Raw genomic sequence first — 26932 nt, forward strand, 5'->3', positions numbered from 1 at the left:
TGTCTTTAGATTTTACTATTTATTAATTAATAATAAATGGCACTAAGTAATTCTTATGTTTTTCTTCTGTTGTATCTTAGCACTTTCAGAAGGTCATTCCACATCAGTTTGATGGTGGTCCAGACAAATTAATTCAGGCAGCTTACCAAGTCAAGTATAACTCTAAAAAAATGAAAAAGTAAGTTAAGTATTCTGTATTTTGTTTTTTTAGTTATAGGGGTTTGTCAGTGCATTTTAGGAGACTAAATAGAAGCAGCAAAACATTCTAGTGGTGAGTGCAATTTTCCTCATCATTTTATAGAACTGTAAAGTTTTATTTGGGGGTATTAGTTTTAATATGACATAAATTTTAAATTGGAATTTCATAGTGCTCTGATGGCGCATGGGACTATTGTGTATTACTGTCTTTTTCTTTTTGATTGCACTTTTAAAACTCCTTTCCCATTCCACAATGACTAGAATTAGGAACCTGGTAAGTGTATATATGTGAGTGTGTGCTGTTGTTTTAGAAACCGCTTCTATGTTGTGGTCCCTAACATTCTTTTCCTCTCAGTTGATCACAGTCTATCACTTAAGTTCAAGATTAACATAATCAGCAAGATAGTCATGAGGTGTGCATTAAGTTAAAATTTTGTTTATTATGTATTACTTTCTAGTGAAATTTTCTTCTGTATATATTTTATTAAAGTTCAAGATAATCAGTCTTGTCTCATAAAGTTTGATTTCTGAAACATGATAAAAGTGTTAAGAACAATCTCTTATTCTAGCTTTCAGCAGTTAAATGAATCTTAACCTGAGGTCATAATTAGCATTCCTGACACTTGTTAATGTGCTGCGAGGTGCTTTAAAATGATAGCAGTAGTAGCCTCACAGTCCTTAATATCTTTGCTGCTGCACAGTGAAATTACATTAACATGTACAGTGTACTCCCATAGAGAGTCCGACTTCAGAAATATATTAGAATATGAGTATTTTGTTATTAAAATTAGTTAACTCTAATTTGTGAAAACAGATAATTTATCATGTTCAACTAGTATTGTGAATAAATTGCCTGTGAAATTACTAATAACCAATCACATCACAGCATCATTTTAGACATTTTAGACTGAAAAGCTGTTCGGTTCTATAATTGATAAAACCTTAGGAACCATCTCAGTTTCTGCCTCTTGACCTTAATTTAAAAGTACTTTATTGCTAAAAAATGCTAATCATGTGATCCTTTAGTAAGTTGTAATCTTTTACAGTAGTAACATCAAAGATCCCTGATCACAGGTCACCATAACAAATATGCTTCTTTTTTTTTTTCCTTTTTTTTTTTCTTTTGTTGGTACTTGCCTTCCTTTTCCATTGCAATATCTACTTCTTACTGCTTAGTAGCTGTTTATGCATATTCTGGAGAGTAATGTTTTATCAGTATTAAAGGATGAGTTTCATCTGTTTCTAATAAGTACCACTCTCAGAATATAATGAACTTAGACTTGGCCCTGGCTCTGAAAAAGGTTCAAACTTCCTGTACGTAGGATGATGGCAGAGCAGGGAAGTAAATAGCTATTACAATTACAGTCTCAGTTCAGTTCAGTCTCTCAGTCATGTTCGACTCTTTGTGATCCTGTGGACTGCAGCATGCCAGGCTTCCCTGTCCATCACCAACTCCCAGGGCTTGCTCAAACTGATGTCCAATCTCATGACTCTCATCCTCTGTTGTCCCTGTCTCCTCCTGCCTTCAATCTTTCCCAGCATCAGGATCTTTGTCAATATAACAGGTTATTAATTTGACATGTAAGAGATGCATAGCCTATGTGTCTTTAAACTGTATACACAGTCTAGTCTGCTGTGGCCCAGGAAAATGTTCAGAGCATGGTGACTAGATTTTCAGTTTCCAATTATATTCTTTCTTAACTTTTATCTGCATGATAATATTCCTAAGGTAGAGGTATTTTTACTGAATTCAAGCATATAAAGTCGCCACATGACAGACCAGTAAATCAAGAGTCGAGGAATAGTGAAAAGCCAGCAGACTTAAGAAGATGGAGGACTGATGTCCCAATGAACAATCTTACCCGAGTTAGGATTTAAGCCTGTTTAATGCTAACAGGGGCACCTACCGACCTGGGGAGTTCCTCTTTCAGTATCCTATCATTTTGCCTTTTCATACTGTTCATGGGGTTCTCAAGGCAAGAGTACTGAAGTGGTTTGCCATTCCCTTCTCCAGTGGGCCGCATTCTGTCAGACCTTTCCACCATGACCTATACGTCTTGGGTGGCCCCACACAGCATGGCTTAGTTTCAAAAAAGATCTTGACAACCCAGGTAATCACAATGGTGTGATCACTCACCTAGAGCCAGACATCCTGGAATGTGAAGTCAAGTGGGCCTTAGAAAGTGTCACTACGAACAAATAGAAAGTGTCACTACGAACAAAGCTAGTGGAGGTGATGGAATTCCAGTTGAGCTATTTCAAATCTTAAAAGATGATGCTGTGAAAGTGCTGCACTCAATATGCCAGCAAATTTGGAAAACTCAGCAGTGGCCACAGGACTGGAAAAGGTCAGTTTTCATTACAGTCCCTAAGAAAGGCAATCCCAAAGAATGCTCAAACTACCGCACAATTGCACTCATCTCACACGCTACTAAAGTAATGCTCAAAATTCTCCAAGCCAGGCTTCAGCAATTCGTGAACTGTGAACTTCCAGGTGTTCAAGCTGGTTTTAGAAAAGGCAGAGGAACCAGAGATCAAATTGCCAACATCCGCTGGATCATCGAAAAAGCAAGAGTTCCAGAAAAACATCTATTTCTGCTTTATTGAGTATGCCAAAGCCTTCGACTGTGTGGATCACAATAAACTGTGGAAAATTCTTCAAGAGATGGGAATACCAGACCACCTGACCTGCCTCCTGAGAAATCTGTATGCAGGTCAAGAAGCAACAGTTAGAATTGGATGTGGAACAATAGACTGGTTCCAAATAGGAAAAGGAGTACGTCAAGGCTGTATATTGTCATCCTGCTTATTTAACTTATATGCAGAGTACATCATGAGAAATGCTGGGCTGGAAGAAGCACAAGCTGGAATCAAGAATTCTGGGAGAAATATCAATAACCTCAGATATGCAGATGACACCACCCTTATGGCAGAAAGTGAAGAGGAACTAAAAAGCCTCTTGTTGAAAGTGAAAGAGGAGAGTGAAAAATTGGCTTAAAGCTCAACATTCAGAAAACTAAGATCATGGCATCCAGCCCCATCACTTCATGGCATATAGATGGGGAAACAGTGGAAACAGTGTCAGACTTTATTTTTGGGGGCTCCAAAATCACTGCAGATGGTGATTGCAGCCATGAAATTAGAAGATGCTTACTCCTTGGAAGGAAAGTTATGACCAACCTAGATAGCATATTAAAGAGCAGAGACATTACTTTGCCCACAAAGGTCCATCTAGTCAAGGCTATGGTTTTTCCAGTGTTCATGTGTGGATGTGAGAGTTGGATTGTGAAGAAAGCTGAGCGCTGAAGAATTGATGCTTTTGAACTGTGGTGTTGGAGAAGACTCTTGAGAGTCCCTTGGACTGCAAGGAGATCCAACCAGTCCATCCTAAAGGAGATCATTCCTGAATATTCATTGAAAGGACAGATGCTGAAGCTGAAACTCCAATACTTTGGCCACCTCATGCGAAGAGTTGACTCATTGGAAAAGACCCTGATGCTGGGAGGGATTGGGGGCAGTAAGAGAAGGGGATGACAGAGGATGAGATGGCTGGATGGCATCACTGACTCGATAGACATGAGTTTGGGTAAACTCTGGGAGTTGGTGATGGATAGGGAGGCCTGGCATGCTGCAATTCATGGGGTCGCAAAGAGTCAGACACGACTGAGCAACTGAACTGACTGAATGCTAACAGGGGAGTGAGGGTAGCTGGTTGTTGCAAATGTCTTGGTGCCGCAATTCTTTGTTTTTGCAGTAGCCACAAATCTGGTCACAATGTTCCTATAAACCCCCAACAAGACAAATTTTCTTCATTTTACATGTTTTTATCTCCATATGAATAGAAAAGTGCTGTCCTTTTAATGATCAAGCCTGGGGGGTGGTACCTTGAGAATGGGCTCTCATTTATATTTCAGGCTCATGTATCTAGGCAACATCTTTGTACAACAGTTCAGAGCCAGAATGACTAAGCACAGGGAATAAAGCACAAAGGTTAGAGCTAAAGGAGTAGATCCAGTGTGGAGTCAGGTCTGTTCTTTGTTACAGTGTCTTTGTGTTCCTTTCTACCTTCCCTTTTACAGTCTGCCTTCTACCACTTTATGAAAGTAAAGCAAACCTGTCATACTCCAGTTCTTACTGTGATATGTTACTTTGGGACATAAAAATATCTGGGGTACCAAGTCAGAGGGGCAATTTCAGAAAATTTTGCTCCAGGAGTGTTATCTGAGAGAACAAAACAAGAAAAATCAGATGGAGCAGCTTCTTATTTCATCCAGCTAACAGATGCTTGGCAGTACTGCCTTATCTTGCTTACAGTTAGAATTGAAAGTTAAAACGGTGATGATGGAGTCAAGTATTAACATATACTTATTTGAGTTGAAAATAATTGCTGATTGCTGTTTGTGATCAGATAGGTGCAAAGAAGTCGTTGTTACACACCTCTCTATTGATTTTGTACTTCTCCCCACTGGTGTTGCACCCTTTCCTCTGGCTGAAAAGACTTCTAAGAAATTTAAAGAGATTTAAAGGGCTAGCACCCTTTTTTCCCCTTCATTTTTGTTTTTTTCTCCCCCTTTTGGGAGCCAGACACTAAAGACATTCAAAAACAGCTCCATATATGGAGGAAATTATAACGTGATTGCACATTCCCAAGGGAGAATTTCAGAAAAGACCTGAAAATACCTTGAGTTTACATCTCAGGTTGGTCATCAGCACAGAGATAACTTACAACAGTCCAAAACACAATAACAGTAACAAAAGAACAGCAAACCCTAGGGAGGAGGAGAATCTGATTTACAGAGTTACCAAATTACTAGGTTCACATGTCTAGTTTTCAACAACAAAAAAATCAAGTCATACAAAGAAATAGGAAAACTATGACCCATTCAAAGGAGAAAATTAAATAGAAACTGTTCCTGAATAAGACTTATGGTAGGCTTGGTAGATAAAGACTTTAAAAGATGCTTAAATAAAATAAGATGTGGGAAAAGTAAAAAAAGATGTAAGAACAAAATGGGAATATCAGTAAAAAGATGGAAAACCAAAAGGAAATTCTGGATCTGTAAACTACAGTAACTGAAGTGAAAATTCACTAGAGTGATTGAAAGGCAGATTTGAGTAGGTAGAAGAATAAGTGAACTTGAAGACAGAACCCTGGAAATCACTGAGTTTGAGGAAGAACAACAACAAAAAAGACCCAAGAAAAGTGAACAGAGCTTAAAGGACCTGTGAGTTATCGCCAAGTGGACCAACATACACTTTGTGGGAATCTGAGACGGTGGAGTGGGGAGAATGTTTTAAGAAATAATAACAAATTTGTTGAAAGACACAAATATAAACATTGATTAAGTTCATTGAACTCTAAGTGATGTAAAGAAGACCTCACCCCAAGACATGTTACAATCAGACTTGCAAAAGACAAAGAGCAAATATGGAAGTCAGCAAAAGAGAAGCCAGTCATTACGTACAAGGGATTCTCAGTAAGGTTATAAGCAGACTTCTTATTAGAAACTTTGGAGGTCAGTCAAGAATCCTGTATCTGGCGAAATGTCCTTAAAAAGTGAGGGGAAAATTAAGACATTTCCAAATAAACGGAAGCTGAGCTAATTATCACTAGATCTACCCTTCAGGAAATACTCATTCCTGCAGGGCGAAATGAAAGGACACTCAACAGTAATTCAAAGTCATGTCACAAAAGGAAGGTCTTAAATAAGGTAGACACATGGGCAGTTGTAAAAGTTACATTTATCATAACAGTGGATTGTAACTCCACTTTTTGTTTCTTGTACAATTTAATGTTAATGCATTAAAAAGAGCAATTATTAGTCTAAAAGCTATTAGTATTATAATTTTTGTTTGTAGCTTCCAATCTTGCTTTCTACATTATTTAGGAGCCTAGTAGATTTTAAAGAATCATTAGTTTGTGTTCTGGGGCACTCAGTGTATAAATATATATTTTTGTGACCAGTAACCAAAAGTGTTGGAAAAAATGTTATAAAAGCAGAGTTCTTGTATATTATTGAAGTTAAGCTGCTAGAGATTCAAATTAGAGTAGTATAACTTCAGATGCAATCTCCATGAAGCCACAGAGAAAATAACAATGAAATATACATGAGGATATTAGAAAGTGATACCAAAAAACCCAACTGAACACTAAAGACAATAATAATGCAGGAAGTGAGAGATTTAAAAAAAAGCAAAGCATATTGAAAACAAATAGCAAAATGTGTTCTCCTTTATCAGTAATTACTTTTAATGTGAATGAATTAAACCCTGGAAAAGACGTGGATTGGCAGAATGGAGAAAACCACAGAATCCAGCTATATGATATCTACAGGTGACTCATTTTTGATCCAAAGATGCAAATAGGTTGAAAGTGAAAGTTTGGGAAAAGATATTCCATGGAATATAGTAAACAAAAGAGAGCAGAGATGGCTGTAGAAATATTAGACAAAAATATCAGACTTTAAGTTTTTTAAGTTTCCAATAGACAAAGGCAGTTAATACATATTAATAAAAGGTGTAGTACAGCAATAAGATATAACAATTAAAAACATTTGTACACCAAAGACAGAATATCAAAATATATGAAGCAAAAAAGCACATAATTGAAGTGAGAAATGAATAGTTCTACAGTAATATTTGGAGACTTCAGTATCCCACTCTCAGTAATGGATAAAACAACCAGAGAGAATATACATAAGAAAACAGGACTCAACACAATAAATGTACATTGAACACTCTACCTAATAACAACAACTCTGTTAAGTCTTAGTAGATTTTAAGAGAAAGATGTAGAAAACATCTTCTTCAGTTGTAAACAGTTGAGGTTAGATATCTAATAGAAGTAAAACTGGAAACAGCATTTTTTTTTTTAATTAAACAGTGTACTGTTAACCAGTGGATCAGTGAAGAAATTTAATTTTTCGAGAACATCAAAAGGAATATTTAGGAATTAACTTAACCAAGGAGGAAGAAGACTTGTATAGTGAAAATTTCAAAACATTATTGCAAGAAATTTAAGATACATAAGCAAATGGAAACACATCCAATATTCAAAGATTGGAAGACTTAATCTGTTTTTCTTTTTTGGAAGACTTAATCTTACTAAGATGTCATTACAACCCAAAACATACTCAATGCAATCCTTATCAAAATACTGATGATACATTTTTTGCAGAAATAGAAAATCCCACTCTAAAATTCACATGGAATCTTAAAGGACACCATATAGCCAAAATAATCTTGAACAGGAACAAAGCTGGGGGACTCACACTTCCTGATTTCTAAACTTACTACAAAGGTATAGTAATCAAAACAGGTTGGCACTGGAATGAAGACAGAAATAAGCCCTTGCCTACTTGGTGAGGTGATTTTTGTCAAGGATGCTAAGACCATTCAGTATGGATAGAACTGTCTTTCAGCAAATGGGACTGGGAAAACTGGATATCCACATGCGAAAGAATGAAGTTGGACCTTCACCTAACACTATATGCAAAGTCAAAACGGAAAGAGCTTCATGACACTGGATTTTGCAATGATACCTTGCATATGACACCAAAGACACAGACAATGAGGGAAAAAACAGACAAACTGAAGTTCATTAAAGATTTAAAATTTGGAGATTAAAAGGTAAAAACTTTCAGTTACGAAATCAGTCCTTGGTGTGAAATGTACAGTGTGGACTATGGTCAATAGTTTTGTAATATCTTTGTATTGGATCTCTTGGAAATGTATAAAAATGTCAGGTCACTATGTTGCGTATCAGAAACTAACGTAGTGTTTTAGGTAAGTTACACTTCAGAATCAAGCTCATAGAAAAAGAGATCAGATTTGTTAATACTAGAGATGGGGATCAGGAGAGGGGAGTTGATGAAGGCAGTCAAAAGGCACAAATATCCAGGTTTTAGTGCTGGGGATGTAATGTATAATATGATGAAGATAGTTAACACTGCTGTACATTATATATGAAAGTTTTTAAGGGCAAATTCTGAGTTCTCATCACAAGGAAAAAAGTTTTTTTCTATTTTTAAAATTTTGTATCTATATGAGGTAATGCATGTTCACTAAACTTACTGTGGTAATTATTCATGATGTATATCAAATCATGCTGTACACTTAAAGTTATAGCACTTGTATCAGTTATATCTCAATAAAACTGGGGCAAAAAATTAAAGAAAAAATTTTTTCTATCCATTAGAGACTCTTAAAATACATTCAAAAAAATTTTTGTGTACTCTAAGAAAGACACTCAACAGAAAAGACAATCCACAGAATGGGAGAAAACAATTGCAAATCATATATCTGATAAAAGATTAATATCTACATAGAGAACTCTTATCTATATATTATTTACTCTTATCTGTATATTAATATATAGATATGTTAATATCTATATAGAGAACTCTTAAAACTCAACAGCCAAAACCAAACAGCTGAATTTAAAAATGGACAGTGGATTTGAATGGACATTTCTCCAAAGAGATATAAATGGTCAATAAACACATAAAAAGAGGCTCAATATATGGTATAATATGGGTAAACTACGGGGACATGATGCTGAGTGAAATAAACTAGTCACGATAGGACAAATACTGTATAATTCCATTTCTGTGAGATACTTAGTGTTGTCAGACTCACATACATAGAGCATAAAACAGTTGTTGTCAAGACCTGGTGAGAGGGGACAGTGGAATGTTATTCTTTCATAGGTATAGAGTTTCATTTTTTAAGATGAAAAAACCTATGGGCATGGTGGTGGTGATAGCGTCACAACATTCTCTGTGTGCAGGTATGCGAATACATGCACTCAGTAGTGTCTGACTCTGAGACTGCATGGACTGTAGCTTGCCAGGCTCCTCTGTACAAGGGTTTCTCCAGGCAAGAATACTGGAGTGGGTTGCCATTTCCTATTCCAGGGGATCTTTCTGACCTAGGGATTGACCCCCCCCATCTCTTGCATCTCCTGCATTAGCAGGCAGATTACCACTAGCGCCACCAGGAGAGACCACTGAATCGAACATTTAAAAATAGTGAAGATAGTAAAATTTGTTATATGTATTTTACCACAATACAAGTGAGCTAAGTGAGATTGAAAGTGAAAGTGAGTGAGAGTAAACATAGTAAATAATAGCTTCTTGTCTCTTGAGGGAGAACTTGATTTTTGAAAGCAGCTATAAGTTATGTGGAGCTTGGTTATTATTTGGAGGGTTAAACTTGTTATTAACATTTTTGATTGAGAACAAGATTTAAAAAAGAAAACTTAGTAGTAGTAATTTTTGGATGGCCAGTAATTTTTTAAGATAATTTTATGCTTTAATTGTAGAGTTGCAAACATAGTACCCTGCATTTGTTTGTCATTTCTTACTCTCTTACAGTCTGTGACAGTTCCTTAATCTTTTCTTGTGTTTTCTGACGTTGACACTTCTGATCGAGTTGGTCAAATGTAATTTATTTAGAATGTCCTTCAATTCGGGGTTTGATGATTTCTCTTGATTAGATTGAGGATATGCGTTATAGGTTACCACAGAGGTGAGGTGCCTTTCTCAGTACATCTTAACATGGAGTGTGTGATGTTCGTATGCATTACTAGTGATGTTAACCTTGATCATTTGGCTCAGATGTTGTCTGCTAAGATCCTATACTATAAATTTTCTATTTTTTCCTTTGTAATTACTAAATATTTTGGGAGAGATACTCTGAGATTGTGTTTAAACTTCTACCCACTGATTTTAGCATCCATTTTTCTTGCCTGTGGCAGTTATTTATTGTGGAGCTCTAATGGTGATTTTTATATTTGCCTCATTCTTTCCACATTTATTAACTGGAATTTTTTTTGGTAGGAGGAGTTGTTCCTTTATTCTCCTTACAGATTTCTTAGTCAAGCTTAGTCAAGATCCGATTGAATTTTATCAATGTATTCCAATTTGAGGGGGAAGGGTAGGTGGTTCTTTTGTAAGTTAAGGGCTGAATAGAATCTATAAGCTCAGTTCTCTGTTTTGTGCTTTATAGCATTTTGCTTTTTAAAGTTTACTTTTCTGTGGTTCTTATTATTATTTTTAAATATTTATTTTATTATTTATTTGGCTGTACCAGGTCTTAGTTGTGACAGGCAGGATTGTTGATCTTTGTTGTGGCATGCAGGATCTTTAGTTGTGGCATGTGGGATTTTTTTAGTTGCAGCAATTGAACTTAGTTGTGGGACGTGGGATCTAGTTCCCTGACCAGGGATTGAGCCCCAGCCCCCTGCAGTGGGATCCTAGAATCATAGCCACTGAACCACCATGGAAGCCTCTTATTTTTTTTGTCTTTGAAGTAATTTTTTTATGTGAAAACGCATATAACTATTGAGATGATTTTTCTGATTTCAAATATTGCAAGTCATAAGTTAGGGGGAACATAGTAAAATTGTATTTTGTGTTAATATATGGTTTTAAATTTTATAATTTCTGTAACTCGATTAGAATGAAAGCATACCTTTAACTTTTTTTTCCCTCTCTTTCTTAGGCTTGAAAAGGAATATACTACAATAAAAACTAAAGAAATGGAAGAACAAGTTGAAATTAAAGTAAGCATCTTAGGACTTTTAAAAGTACTGAACATAATTTGATTGAAGTCAGTTATTTGGCAATATATGTTAGGTTATGTTGACCTATGTTGATATATTGTAGATTTAATGATGGTGTTTGTTTTATTTATTGATAAATTTACCATCCCACTAGGTTATAGTTAAAAATAGACATTTCAAAAAATAATGTGACTGAAGTGGTTTTCATTCTAATATGGAAGAAAGCAGCTTTTCCTTTTTCTGGATTTATTGGCAGGTCATCAGGAGAAAATACTTCTTTGGGGGAAAAATAATTATCATTCCTTTTAAGCATGTTTTAAAAAGTTACAGAGAAGATAATCTATAACATGCTGAGACTAAAAGCAGTATAGTTTAGGGGAGACCAAATAGAGGAGATTATTGTATTAGAAATAATTTTGGCTGCTTTAGAGAAGCAGAAAGCTTTGACTAATTCAATCTTCCAATCTCTAAGCAAAGGTTATATTTTAATTACTGTTCAGAGAAACAGGTAGATTTTCAATCTGAAGGACATGTAAATTCACATGTGTATCTTAAAATTGTTTGTATCCCTGTAGGCTAGAAATTGTTGAGGATCCTTTAGCATTGTGTAAGCTGGGTGTTAAGGAAAATTAAATTGGCTCTTATGCTGATATTTCAAGATGGGGATAATGAATGGAACTCAGTGACTGGCTGATCCAATTTCTTACCTTTTATTTTCTCCCTAATTCCTGCAAAAGAAAAAGAAAAAGAAAATTTATTGAATGACTCTACTTAAAAAAAAAAAAAACAACACAGCTGTATGTTTGAATGTGTCTGATTTTTTACTTGGACCTAGCAAGACATTTGATGAACATCTTATTTACAGTTCACTAGCCATGTGTTAATTCAACCTTGCTATAAAATAAAACTTCATTACTCACATCCTACAGGCCCTTTTTACTAAGGAATGAGTTCTGCTAAATTGCTACTCTTTCTTACCATAATCCTGCTCATAAGCTTCCTGGAACACAATCTCTTCCCTCATCAACTCTGTCTCTCTTTTATTTCCATTTCTATCACCTACTCACTATCTATTGGAAATAGATACTTCTAAATTTTTCAGAGAGAGAGAGAGGAAGAGAGACAAAGAAAAGACCCCTGTGGATTTTTTTCCTCTTTTTTTTTTTAAAAAAAAGTCTGTCATCCAACTCCTGCTCTACTATTTGCTTTTCTTTTAGGTTCCATGAGTAAGAGTAATATTAATTCATACCCTCCACTTCAACCTACCGAAAGTAAAAAGTACGTCATCCTGATGACTGGGGCGAGACCATGGGTTATTCGGAACTGCAAATCAAGAATCTGAGGATGGGGAAACCATCCTGTTCATTTCATCATGCTTTGTTGTTGCAAAAAAAAAAAAAAAAAAAAAAAAACCACCTCAGTTCTATGAACAATCCTTGCTCTTGAAGAAGTTTTTTTTCTAAGATTAAGTCACATATGTAGGAATATCAAAAGGCCTTTTCAAAAAGATCTAGCAGACTTTAGCCTATATTTGCAGTTTTTTTTTTTCAAATTTTTATTTTTGGGTAAAGTAATAGTTGACATACCTCACAAAATACTTTAAAATATGTTTTAGGCAAAGCAGATGGCTTTTATAAAGTTGTTTATAGAGAAGAATCTGGGGAAAAAATGTTTAAAAAGTTAGTGGAATGCATTGGGTAAATAAATGCTGATTTCAAAGATAGTTCCTTTTATAAAATCTTGTTTCCACTTAGTTCTTTTTTATTCTTATACTATTTTCTTTCCTTTCCTCATTCCTCCTGTCCCTTAAAGGACACAGCCAAAACAATTTTTGTATAACTGTACTTTTTAAACTTTGTTTGCACATGTCTGATTTTTAAGTTGGATCTGGCAATTATTCTCAGTCATAATCAGAAGACCACCTTATTTACAGTTAATTAACCATGTATTCTTGGAGCCTTTCTTATCAATAGGTAATGCCACTTCTTTATTCACATTCCCTTCCCCTCCCACAAGGTCCCTTTTACAAGGGAATTGATTCTGTTAAACTAGTACTTTCTTGCTTTGGTTCTTAAAAGCCTTTGGGAGATAATCTTATATTGTTCTTTTCACAAATAGTATGATGATAATTATGTGATTTTTTTTTTGCATTTTATTGTAGTTTGTGGATATTGTATTTTTTTTGCTTGTTTATTTTAAATTGGAGGATAATTGTTTTACAATGTTGTGTTGATTTCTGCTGTACAGCAGCATGAATCAGTCATAAGTAAACATGTGTTTCCTCCCTGGTGAACCTCCCCCGACTCCATCCGACCCCTCGAAGTTGTCACAGAGCACTTGGTTGGCTCCCTCCTGTTACACAGCAGCTTCCCACTAGCTGTCTGTCTTACATACAGTAATGTACATGTTTCAGTGCTACTCTTTCAGTTTGTCCCACCCTCTCCTTCCTCCACTGTCCACAAGTCTGTTCTCTATGTCTGTGTCACCATTGTTGCCCTGCAAATAGGTTTACAGTACCATTCTTCTAGATTCCATATATATGTGTTAATACACGATGTTTGTTTTTCTCTTTTTGACTTACTTCACTCTGTGTAAAAGGCTCTAGCTTCATCCACCTCAGTTCAACTGACTCAAATTCGTTCCTTTTTATGGCTGAGTAATATTCCATTGTATATATGTACCACAACTTTTTTTATCCATTCATCTGCCAGTGGACACATAGGTTGCTTCCATATCCTGACTATTGTAAATGTTAATCTCCAAAACACACAAGCAGCTCATTGCAGCTCAATAGTTGAAAAGCAAAAAAATCCAGTCAAAAAATGGGCTGCAGACCTAAACAGACATTTCTCCAAAGAAAACATATAAATGGCCAGCAAACGCATGAAAAGATGCTCAACATGGCTCATTATTAGAGAAATACAAATAAAAACTACAATGAGGTATCATCCCACACTGGTCTGAAGTGCCGTCATCAAAAAATTTGCAAACAGTAAATGCTGAAGCAGATGTGGAGTAAAGGAAACCCTCTTGCACCATTGATGGGAATATAAATTGATATAGCCACTATAGACAGCATAGAGTTTCCTTAAAAAACTAGGAATGAAAGTACCATATTACCCAGCAATCCCATTTCTAGGCATATACTCTGAGAAAACCATAATTCATAAACACATGTACTCCAGTGTTCATTGCAGCACTATTTACAATAGCCAGGACATGGAAGCAACTTTGATGTCTATCAGCAGATAGGTGGATAAAGAAGTTGTGATGATATTTTGATATAGAAGTAAAAGATCATTCTTTGATGTTATGACATATGTTTAAGGTTTGACCTTCAGGTCAATAACTTTTATGCTAAGAATTCTATCTGTTAGCTTCTTGATCAAGAAGGTGACTTTCAAGTATTTTCCATTGTTTCTCTGAAAGTGTTATAGGAAGATTTTGTTAATAATGATTTCATATGGTGAATTTTACATTTTACCATGTGAAATTTTTTGTTAATAGAAACACCTCTGTCAGTATCTTCTTCCAATCTCTTATGTTCTACCCGAGGGGGAGGAGGTAAGACATACTAAAATTCTAGCTTATGTGGGGATAAACCACAGATCTTTAAAAATGAAGAGCCTTTATCCCCTGCTGTATTTAAAATAGACCTATGAATTTATGTTTAAATTTGTGCTTTTGGGCATAGAGATTTAAGTCCTGTGAAGAGGAGTTAGAAATTCTGACTGGTTATTAGTCAGATTTGGATATTTTTTACTTAAAAAATTATGAGATATTCCAGATATGCTGAAAACTAGAGCATATATATATAAAATATATTTTTATACATATATAAAACATCTGTTTTCACTGCCTGACATAAATAATACAAACATGACAAGTGTTATTTAAGTCATTCAGGAATTATATTAAACAATCAATATAAAGTACTAGTATTCACACATTTATTCAACACTTAACATATGAAGGATAATTTATATACATTATCTCCTTTTAATCTTCTGTAACCTCCTGAAATGATTGTTCATCTTTCGGTGAAGAAACTAAGGTTCAGGAAGCTCAAATAATATGCTAGTGGTTATGTTGATAGAGGGCTTCTCTGGTGGCTTAGATGGTAAAGAATCCACATGCAGTGCAGGAGACCTGAGTTCGATCCCTAGGTTGGAACAATTGCCTGGAGAAGGAAATGTCAACCCTCTCCAGTGTTCTTGCCTGGAGAAACCCATGAACAGAGGAGCCTGGAGGGCTACAGTCCATGGGGTCTCAAAGAGTTGGACATGACTGAGAGACTAAGCACGCAAGGACATATTGATAGAAGATTGTCAAGGGTTAGAACTCTGATTTGGGTTAGTGTGAGATTCATACATGTTCTTAAGTGTATACATTGTGCTACTTGCCAAGAGAGACTTTAATGTATTATTATCTAAAAAGGATTTGTATGCCAATTTTTCTGTGGATAAAGCTTTTCATTAAAAAATGAATAGCTACTTAATAAAATCCAGTGGGGAAACCAGTGGGGAAACAAGAGCATAATTTATTGAAGAAATCATTCATTTAACAGATATCTACAGTGCCTACTGCATGCCTAAACACTGTTCTAGGCATTTGAGATGTATTTATGAAACAGACCAATTCCTGCCCTCGTGATGCTTATATTCTAGTGTTGAAAATATACGATAGGTAAAATGTACAGTATTTTAGATGGTGATAAGTGTTAAACAAAGGGGAAAAAATCTTAGGGAAGGGCAAATAAATGGATGGTGTTTGGATTAAAAATTTAGAGTAATTGACCAGGTTTCCTTTGAATAAAAACCTGAAGGAAGTGAGGGAGCTAGATATAAAAGGAGAGCTGAGTCTGGTCAGGAGAGTGCTGATAAGGAGTAGTGATGGGACAGCATGAAAATGAAGGAAGTAATAAGACATAAGATGTTGCATGTTACAAATAATATAGGGAGTTGCTGAACATATGAAGACTTTAGCTTTTCCTCTGGTGAGCCATTGGAGTTTTCAATAGAGAAGGACAAGGTATGACTTTTAAGTTTTCAGTAGTCTTCTGGATGTTGTGTTGAGAGCATATTGCAGAGGGTAGGCACAGAATCAGGGGAAATAAGTAGAAAGCTGTTGAAGTAATGCAGGCTAGAGGAGGTGGTGGCTTGGACTGAGGTGTTAATGATTGGGTGGTGATATGGAGGTGTCAGAGGGACAGGAATCTAGGACTTTGTCCTGAGCAATTAGGAGAATGCAGTTCCCAGTGCCTGCAATGGGAAGGTATGGAGAAGGAATATCAAGAGCTCCAGTTTTGGCTATATTAAGTATGAGATGCCTAGGAGCTGTTCAGGTAGCTCCTCAAAATATTTGAAGTTGGCGTTAAGAGAGCACAGGCTGGAAATACAAATCTGACAGTATTGACACAATCATATTAGTATTAAAAGCCATGAGAGTGGATGAGATTAACTGGGGAATGGATGTAGATAAAACCGAAGAGTTCAAGAATTAAGCCTGACAACATGGCAACATTTAAAAGCTAGGAAGACCAAGAACTAATCAGCAAAGCTTAACAACAGGGAAATGTAACACCTAGAAGTGAAGAGACCAAAAAAAAAAAGTGAAAAAGTGTTTCACGGAGAAAGTGTTTTATTTACTGTGTCAAATGCTAAAGAAAGATTTTGTTTAATGAGAAAGACAAAATAATAATTGAGTTCATCAATGTGGAAATAGATTAGTAAAAGTGCTGGAAACTAGAGCTTGACTAGAATGAACTAGGAAAAATTGGAGTTAGAAAGTATAGGTATTTTTCAGGGAATTTGCTATAAGAGAGAAAGAAGTGGAACAGTATGCTTAGGGTAGTGATTTTGAAGAGATTTTAAATTTGTTTTTCCTTCCTTTTTCATTAAGATGGAATAATTAAATGGGAAACGCTCATGATGTATGATTGTCAGGACAATTGCTGGAATGAGCAGGATTATGAGGTTTAGCGCAAAGGTGGAAGACTCACCCTGGTCTGCTATGTAGATCAGTTCAGTTCAGTTCAGTCACTCAGTCGTGTCTGACTCTCCGCAACCCCATGGACTGCAGCACGCCAGGCTTCCCTGTCCATCACCAACTCCTGGAGCCTACTCAAACTAATGTCCATTGAGTCGGTGATGCCATCCAACCATCTCATCCTCTGTCGTCCGCTTCTCCTCCTGCCTTCAATCTTTCCCAGCATCAGGGTCTTTTCAAATGAGTCCGTTCTTTGCAACAGGTGGCCAAAGTATTGGAGTTTCAGCTTCAGCATCAGGCCTTCCACTGAATACTCAGGAGTGATCTCCTTTAGGATGGATTGGTTGGATCTCCTTGCAGTCCAAGGGACTCTCAAGAGTCTTCTCCAACACCACAGTTCAAAAGCATCAATTCTTCGGCGCTCAGCTTTCTTTATAGTCCAACTCTCACATCCATACATGACTACTGGAAAAACCATAGCTTTGACTAGACAGATCTTTGTTGGCAAAGTAATGTCTCTGCTTTTTAACATGCTGTCTAGGTTGGTCATATTTTTTCTTCCAAGGAGCAAACGTCTTTTAATTTCATGGCTGCAGTCACCATCTGCAGTGATTTTGGAGCCCCAAAAATAGTCACCATTAACATTGTTTCCTCATCTCTTTGCTGTGAAGTGATGGGACCAGATACCATGATCTTAGTTTTCTGAATGTTGAGTTTTAAGCCAACTTTTTCATTCTCCTCTTTCACTTTCATCAAGAGGCTCCTTAGTTCTTCACTTTCTGCCATAAGGGTGGTGTCATCTGCATATCTGAGGTTATTGATATTTCTCCCAGCAGTCTTGATTCCAGCTTGTGCTTCATCTAGCCTGGCATTTTGCATGATGTACTCTGCATATAAGTTAAATAAGCAGGGTAACAATATACAGCCTTGACATACTCCTTTCCCAATTTGGAACCAGTCTGTTGTTTCATGTCTGGTTCTAACTGTTGCTTCTTGACCTGCATACAGGCTTCTCAGGAGGCAGGTCAGGTGGTCTGGTATTCCAATCTCTTGAAGAATTTTCCACAGTTCGTTGTGATCTGTGCAGTGGATAGTCAATAAAGCAGAAGTAGATGTTTTTCTAGAAGTCTCTTGCTTTTTCAGGGATCCAGTGGATATTGGCAATTTGATCTCTGCTCCCTCTGCCTTTTCTAAATCCAGCTTGAACATCTGAAGTTCACAGTTCACGTACTATTGAAGCCTGGCGTGGAGAATTTTGAGCATTACTTTGTTAGTGTGTGAGATGAGTGCAATTGTGTGGTAGTTTGAGTATTCTTTGGCATTGCCTTTCTTAGGGATTGGAATGAAAACCGACCTCTTCCAGTCCTGTGGCCACTGCTGAGTTTTCCAAATGTGCTGGCATATTGAGTGCAGCACTTTCACAGCATCATCAGAATTGTTAGTATGTTGATCCAGAGTGGTGGTTTCCCAGGCAAGTACGCTGACTACTAAGGGAGAGAAGGGATAGGGGAAATAAGAGCAGGGGAGAGTCTGCAGTGATTGGAAATTGAACTTTGGGAAGAAAGGATATTAGGGACTGAGAGACAGTGAAAACTTGGTAGGATCAATGGATTATCCCAACTAAAAAGATACTATTGAATTTGGGTTATTTCATAAAATGGATAAGCTAGAAAGAATAGAGTGAGTTGTTTGAAGCTAATATTCCACGATTTTGTGATATTTAGGTTGTTTTCATCATTAAAAAATAATGCTTATAGTTACCATCTTTGTATATAAAGTTTTGTGATACCTTGTATTTCCATTGTTGTTGTTACTTAGTGGTTAAATCGTGTTTGACTCTTTTGCCACCCCATGGATTGTAGCCCACCAGACTTCTCTGTCCATGGGGTTCTCCAGGCAAGAATACTGAAGTGGATTGCCATTTCCTTCTGCATCATCTTCCTGACCCAGGGATTGAACCCATGTCTCCTGCTTTAGCAGTCAGATTCTTTACCACTGTGCCACCGGGGAAACCTTGAAAAGCTGTAATTGCTAAAATACTGTCAAGGTAACCCTGAAACAGTCTTTAATAACTCATAAAGGCTATTATATATTTTCCATCTCCTCAGGAAGTGGATATCACACAAATGAGGAATTGTTGATTTATTGATGATAAAAGTGATATTTAGATATTTGTGTAGGTACTATAGGGGAACATATTTGTGCAGGGGAAAATGAATTTAGGATTTATTTATAGCAAAATTTCAGAAAATTTAAATGGTATGGGAAGGGAAATCCAAGTGAGTGTTTTTAGTTTTAAATTTTATTATTTTATCATCATTTCGAGTGTAATATTAACTTTATTCTCTCAATTGTCTGGTTGAACTTTACTTCCTAAGTCTTTTAGAGTAAACAAAATGCTACTTTTTTTTCAAGAAACATGTTGAGAAGATACTGAGAATCATGTTTATTTCTTTAGCTTTCCAGACTTTAGCAGCATTTAATAGTTGTTTATTTGTGTAGACCATTATACTATATGTAATATAAGTAGCCAAGAAGTACTTTATTCTCCTCAAACTATTTTGTAGTCTGAGATCACATATAAGGTAATATCTATTCATATCACCTAAATATATTCTAGTGAATAGAGTAAGAAAATTTAATTTGCAAACTATCTTTGTAATAACTCTAACATATGTTCCAATTTATGGTTTACCTAATAAGAGAACAATAATTTATAGTCTTATTTTCTTTGTTATGAGATTTTATATGTTATGTGCTCAGTTGCTCAGTCTTGTCTTACTCTTTGTGGCCCCATGGACTATAGCCTGCCCATGGGGTTTCCCAGGCAAGAATACTAGAGTGGGGTGCCATTTTAGTCCTTACTGACAAAATAATAGGTCGAATCATAGAAAAATTTCTGAGGAAGACATTTTTAGCAGAAATTTAGAGAAAAGTAAGGTTGAAAGAAGGGTGGATTGTGCTCTAGAGCAAATTGGTGCAGGAAGGTAAGAGGAAGTTTGAAAGTACAGTGACGGCAAAATGGAGGGATGACTTATATTGGTAGACTAAACAAGAAGGAGGTGATTTTTTTAATGTAGACTGATTTTTTTATATCTGATTTACAGTGTTGTGTTAATTTTTGCTGTATAGCAAAGTGATTCAGTTTCACACACATATATATTCTTTTTCATATTATTTTCCATTATGTTGTCACAGGATATTAACTACAATCCTCTCTGCTATACAGTAGGACCTTGTTGTTTATCCATCCTGTATATAGTAATTTGCATCTGCTAGTTCCAGACTCCCAGTCCATCCCTTCCCATCCCCAGTCTCCCCCTTAGCAACCACAAGTCTGCTCTCTATGTCTGTGTGTCTGTTTCATGGATATGTTCATTAGTGTTGTATTTTAGATTCCACGTATAAGTGATATTATATGGTATTTGTCTTTCTCATTCTGACTTACTTCACATAGTGTGACCATCTTTGTTGTTGCAGATGGCATTGTGTCATTCTTTTTTATGGCTACTGAGTAATGTTCCATTGTGTATGTGTATCACATCTTCTTTATCCATTCATCTACTGATGAACGTCTAGGTTGTCTCCATGTGTTGGCTATTGTAAATACTGCTGCTGTGAACATAGTGGTGCATATATCTTTTTGAATTACAGTTTTCTCTTGATATATTTGGGGATTCCCAGGTGGTGTAGTGGTAAAGAATCCACCTGCCAGTGCAGGAGATGCAAGAGGTGTGGGTTTGATCCTTGTGTTGGGAAAATCCTCTGGAGTAGCAAATGATAACCTACTCCAGTATTCTTGCCTGGAAAATTCCATGGACAAAGGAGTGTGGCGGTCTACAGACCATGGGGTCACAAAGAATTGGATATGATTGAGTAATTAAGCACACACGCTTGATATGTGTGCCCAGAAGTGGGATTGCAAGATCAAATGGCAACTCAATTTTTAATTTTTGGAGAACCTCCATGTTGTTTTCCATAGTGATTGCACTAATTTATAGAATGTTAGTTTAATACTTAATAGCAGTAATTGGATAGTGTTTTGAGAGTTGGGCATTGAATAATTAGGTGCAGAGTTTTTTTTTTTAATCAGGTTTTACTTTTAACTATAGGAAAATGGTAGTAATTAAGTTTGAAACAAGTCATGATAAATAATTCATTTGATGAAAATAGCTCATTATATTTTCAGAGTGGAAATTTGCAACTTTGCATGTACAGCACATTATAAATGGAGGCTGATCTAGTTTTAAACTGACAATTTGATATTTATCCTATACATTTTTCAGGTTTCTTATTTGATAATAGACAATTGACTATTATTTATGTTGTCTTTGTAGGAGATAAATGAGTTAGAATCTTTTCTATCTAATGGGGATGTTAAGACATGTAAGAAAATACTGGGAATTCCCCGGCAGTCCAGTGGTTAGGACTCTGTGCTTTCAATGCTGAGGACCTGGGTTCAGTCCCTGGTCTAGGAACTAAGATCCTGTAAGCTGCAAGGTGAGGCCAAAAAAAAAGAAAAAATAAATACTGATTATGAGTCCTTTTGCTAGGTACAGAAAAGAAAGAGATTATTTCTGAACATACTCTAGCTTATATTTAAAATTCAAACATAGGCAGAATGATAAATATGGTCATTTCCTTTTCCATGCATTTCTTACTCTGAGCCTTTAAGAATTCCACAGATGATAATGTAGCCATTTCTTAGACTCTTTTCCTGTTTATTAAAGGTGGTACATTTTATGGACTATGATTCAGGTGTCATTTTTTCTTCTCAGGAATGTTTGCAAACAAAGCTTTGTTTTTTTCTGCAGAGGTTACGAACAGAAAATAGACTTTTAAAACAGCGCATTGAAACGTTAGAAAAAGTAAGTAAATTGCTACTTCTGTAAATGTCTGTTGAATTCACAGTAACTTTGCTACTTTAAATAAAGGCTCAAAAATCTAGCACGTCTCCAGAATTGTGGTACTGACTGCTTAGCTTGCATCGCTTCCTACTAAACTAAATAACTTGTCAGTAAAACTGATCACTACTAGTCCTTGAACTCTCAGGTCGAAGTTTCAAGCTAAGGTTATTAATAGAATAACATAGTAATATTACTTGTTTTCATTATATAATCTCTCAAAAGTGTGTTCTTCAGGGGTAACCTAATTGAGAATCCATTCTGTGTAGTATTTTAAAAATGGCTTTCAAATGTTGCTGTGACTGTCCAGACATATATTAAATGTGGCAGTGATTTCTTTAAGACCTAGGCTTGCTTTAAAGTTTAGTCAAAATGACTAATTCCATACATAAAAATTCATCATGAAGTTTGTTGATTTTTCAGTTCAGGAATTGTGCCTAACCTTTTGGTTCTTAGAATTATTTTGATAACACTTGTTACCTTTTCCTCTCTATTTCATATAAAATAACTGGGTAGATGTTGCAATTCTATGTTATTTTTCTTATTATGCTTTTGAAATAACGTCTTTTGTAGTCTTCTTCCTGGTGCTGTAAGAATATATTGAGTAATAAAAGCATAGTCTAAGACATTTGTTTTATTAAAGATGTCCCAATTCACAAACCCTTGGTGTGTTTTTTGTTTTGCTTTTTTTTATTTTTACCAAAGATAAGAATTAGTTGTTTAAAAAATACTCCTCATGATATTGCCAAATATCTTAAAATCTTCCCTGAAAATTGATTGGTCAATATTTAGGAACAAAATGAATGAAGATACAGATTATTTGCATTTTTTCTTTTGTTTGGAATATTGATGGTTTCATGTTAAATAGCATAGCACAAGGACAGGATTTTATTACATACGTATTTTTGTTGTATAATAATTGCAGGTACATTATATTAAGGATATAATGCCTTCATCTTATTAGAGTTGCTTTGAAGATAATTCTGCTTTTTTGGTAACTGCAAAAGGTTGTGCTCTTAATTGTCTTTAAGTCATTTTAATTTTATATACATATATATATTTTTTAAACTAAATATTCAGTTTATAGTAAACTATACCTCTTTCTAGGTGGTCTTTTATCTTTGGAGTAAGACATTTTCACAGAGAAAGTGTTTTTATTTCCTCGAAGCTTGAGAATAATAAAGGTGCTGTTGGAAAATGTTAAGTTTGGATTTTGCTTCTAGAAAATTAAATACTTTTTTGCTGGCTTATTTGGCCTGGGTGTGTTCTTTAGCACTTAGAATCCTGTAAATACTTATAGATACCAATTAAAGTCCATAACCACAATGTTTACTTACTCTGTTATTGCTAGAGTTTATTACAACTGAGCTCATTAATATCATTTGTCATGTTTTCCTTGCTTTGTTTCTTTGGAAGTTGCTGTTGCACAAATTGCTGTCACACTTTATAAGTGGAATTGCTTACTCAAATTCCTTCTCCCTTTCATATAAATGATTTGACAATATGGATAATGTTAAAAATACTTTAAAAGTATGCTTTAAAAAGAAGATATTGGTTTGTCCCAAATTATGAAAAAAAACCCTCTTGGAATTTGTGTTTGGTTTCTCCTAGAAGTACATGATGTTCTCCCGTTTATCTTTATTTTGATATATTTTTCTTTAAGAATAGAAATACATACAATAAAAAACCATTTTAAAATCTAAATGTTCATTTTAACTGCAATGAAAAGTAGGTGGAATTTGGGTATGTGTTGTTTCTTCTTATTCCTAATTTTATCACCTTTGTTTTATTTCTGTCTCTTATATTCCTATCTGAATTTTTCCTTTTGTAGGAAAGTGCTTCCTTGGCAGATAGATTGATACAGGTATAGTTTTTTTTTTTTTTAAAGCATTTTCTCTAACATCTAAGGGAAGTCGTAAACCTAGAAATTCATATTTTAATGCATGCAATTTTACATGCATTTTTCTGGAAATAATTTTCGGGGTGGTATCTATGGGTGTAAACTTAATTTTTGATAACAATGTGTTACTTTTATTAAAATAAACCCATCTTTTGCACGTTTTAGAGCTAACCTTATTTTAAAGTATTTATTCCAAAATGGCAATCAGTGAATTTTGCAAAATTAACCACTATTCATTGAAAACATTAGTCCTGCATGTACAGTAATATTGCATGAATTGAATTTTTATTGACTGAAAGAGGAATTGTTCTTAAGATTATCAGATGAATTTTTCATTGAGTCTCCCAAAATTTGCTGGAGCAATAATAAGCTGCTGGCTAATGATTACTTAGGTTGTTCTGTTTTCTGAGATGATTTTTTTTTTAACATGTCAAAGTAAGTAATTAAACCTCACAAAGGCAGTCTTTCTTGAATCTATCCTAAATTGCTTTACACACACAAAAATTATGTCCTAAGGGACAAGTGACAAGAGCCCAGGAGGCTGAGGAAAACTACCTCATAAAACGGGAGCTGGCCACCATCAAACAGCAGAGTGATGAGGCCAGTGCTAAACTGGAGCAAGCTGAAAATACCATCAGGAAGCTCCAGCACCAACAGCAATGGGTAAGGAGTCTGGTAGTGTTTTTTCTCACCTTCCTCATCCCCTTCCTTTAAACTTTTTTTTTTTAAGCACAACTTCTGTGCTCTAGTTTTTTAACAATTTTGTTTTCTTCTGTAATTGAATTCTTAATCAATTTTAAGTTTTATAATACTTAGGGGTCTTATTGTGGCCTAAAGACTCCTCGTTCTAACATTTTTTTTTTTCTGTTTACACAGTTTTGTTAGAAATGGGTATTATTTTGTTTCCTTACATTATGTTTTAAGTCACAGAAAATAAGTGGTGTTCATCAGAACTGCTTTTTAGGTTTTAGATATCTGTTTTAATAAAAAGTATTTTTTCATTTTACAAATTAAAAGATTAATTCATAAATCTTTTGCCAGTTTTTGTTAATTGTGTACATGAGATACTACCTAGCATATAGAAAATATGTAATATCTCATTTAGATCTTTGATAATATGGTGATTTATGTCTTAGAAATACTGTAGTCCTCATACATCGGGACATTAAATTATGGGTTCAGTTGTATGCTTAAGTTTTTTCCAGAAGAGAGAAATTGTCAAAATGAAAAAAAAAAAGGATTTTAAAAATATTATGTTAACTAACTTACAGTAGTAAACTGCTACTGCTCATAGAACTATCCTTAGGTATCTTTTGTAACTTAGATACTATTTTCCATTGGCAAATTCAGACCAGTGTGATCTTAATCAAAAATTTGGAAGTTAAAAAAAACCCGACTATATGAGAGTTAAAAAGAAAAGCCAGCTGTTTATCTTTGAGAATATATTATTTCTTATTTCAGCTTTCTGTTTTCAAGTAAGAGTTGGATTGTAACAGGAATAGGAAGAAAAAGTGTTAAACCTAGAACGCTATATGTAAACCAAAGAGAATGACTTCAAAGTTGGATGTTATTTTTATTCAGAAAAATTAAGAAATGGTATTATCTTCTGAGCATGAAAATCAGAAAACTAAAAACAAAAAAAGAAATTGGTAATTGAAAAAAACATACAATTTTTCTTATTATGTTAGTTGAATATGGTTACCAAAAACTGAAATAAAAGAGTGGTCAAAGAATACATTCATTGCTTATTATCTGTGGAAGACTGGTTCCAGGACACCTGAGGATACCCAATTATTGTGTGCTCAAGTCCCTTTTGTAAAAGGCATCGTATTTGCATTTAATCTGCATGCATCCTCTCATATACTTTAAATCATCTCGAGGTTACTTATAATACGTAGTACAATCTATTACGTTGGCCAAAAGTTCATTCAGGTATGTCTGTACCATCTTACAAACCTGAACGAGCTCTTTGGCCAACCCAATAAATGCTATGTAAATGGTTGCCTTTGTATGACAAATTTAAATTTTGCTTTTTGGAACTTTCTGGAATTTTTTTTCCTGAATATTTTCAACCCACAGTTGGTTGAATCTGCAAGTGCAGAACCTGTGGCTGTGGAAGGCTGACTGTACTAAAAAGATGGGAACTCAGTTTTATTTTGTCTTTGAATGAAATATCAGTAATATCAAAGCATAAAAACAGGAAAAAGAGAATTGAGAGGTCATGCTGAAAAATAAGCTGAACTGAGTTATCAGTGTAATCTGATTTTGTCATGAGGAAAGATAAATATTATGTTTACATTTAGTATAAGCTACAGTCTTAATAAAATACATTAGAATCATGAATTATTAGTTTTTTACATAGTTTTTCAAATAATAAGACCTGTGGATAGATGTGTATCAAAGATAAAAAAATACTGGTTTATAATGAAAGAGCTAAGTGGGCAGACAAAAACAGCCAGAATGAACTGAAGCTTTTGAAAATAGTCAAGTGTAACAAAAAGAATCTTTGTACTCTAATTCAGGGACAAGATAGACCCATACTGAGGGCCTATGATACAGCAAGTAGAAAGCAAATCTCTCCTTCAATTTTGTTACCGTCTAGGCAAGCATTCTCTTAAACTGAAATAAACTGTAAAGCAGGCGTATAAAACAGCAATGCACAAAAATAGGTGAAAATATCAGAGCCTTGGTTGAAATTTCAATTTCAAAGTAAAGTGTATATCCCTGGGTAATCAGTAACTTCCAGGATGATCACAGGAATATTACTTTTTAAAAAGGATCTTACAAAATAACAGATACTAAAGGCATGAGACAAGTGCTCAGGGCTGGTGCACTGGGAAGACCCAGAGGGATGGGATGGAGAGGGAGGCGGGAGGGGGGATCAGGATGGGGAACACATGTAAATCCATGGCTGATTCATGTCAATGTATGGCAAAAACCACTACAATATTGTAAAGTAATTAGCCTCCAACTAATAAAAATAAATGGAAAAACAAAACAAACAAACAAAAAATAAAGGCTTTGAGGTTGGCAACTACAGCTAAGTAATAATGGCTGGATATCTCAAAAGATCAGTGACCTTGATAATGCTTCATTAAAAATTTCTGAAGCATCTGGTTTGTGAATAAATAGAAAAATAACTTCTATTAACTGAAAGCTAATTTACTCTGTATAAGTCATAACAAACTAACTTTATTTCTGTAATAAACAAAAATTCTTACAAGTTATTGGTAGTCGGGTCATAACAAACTAACTTTATTTCTGTAGTAAACAAAAATTCTTACAAGTTACTGGTAGTCTCTCTCATGATACCATTCTTGACAAAGTAGAAAAATACAGATGGAAATAGTAAACAAGTGGTTTTACAAGTGACTGTGT

The 26932-nt window shown here is 35.1% G+C and overlaps 1 protein-coding gene across 8 annotated transcripts in view; it reads left to right on the top strand.

Moving 5' to 3' along the window:
• The window catches only part of EVI5 (ecotropic viral integration site 5), a 226508-nt gene that overhangs the window by 91533 nt on the left and 108043 nt on the right, over positions 1–26932 (top strand). For 5 of the 8 annotated variants that reach the window (XM_043875546.1, XM_043875545.1, XM_043875543.1 and 2 more), the window contains exons 9-13: positions 81–178; positions 10702–10762; positions 21565–21618; positions 23486–23518; positions 24071–24217. In XM_043875546.1, coding sequence (XP_043731481.1) covers positions 81–178; positions 10702–10762; positions 21565–21618; positions 23486–23518; positions 24071–24217 — 393 coding nt within the window. The remainder of the gene's footprint in view (positions 1–80; positions 179–10701; positions 10763–21564; positions 21619–23485; positions 23519–24070; positions 24218–26932) is intronic. The other 3 variants (XM_043875547.1, XM_043875549.1, XM_043875548.1) reach the window with 2 other exon arrangements.

This window comes from Cervus elaphus, chromosome 20, assembly GCF_910594005.1.
Source record: "Cervus elaphus chromosome 20, mCerEla1.1, whole genome shotgun sequence".
Taxonomy (NCBI): Eukaryota; Metazoa; Chordata; class Mammalia; order Artiodactyla; family Cervidae; genus Cervus; species Cervus elaphus.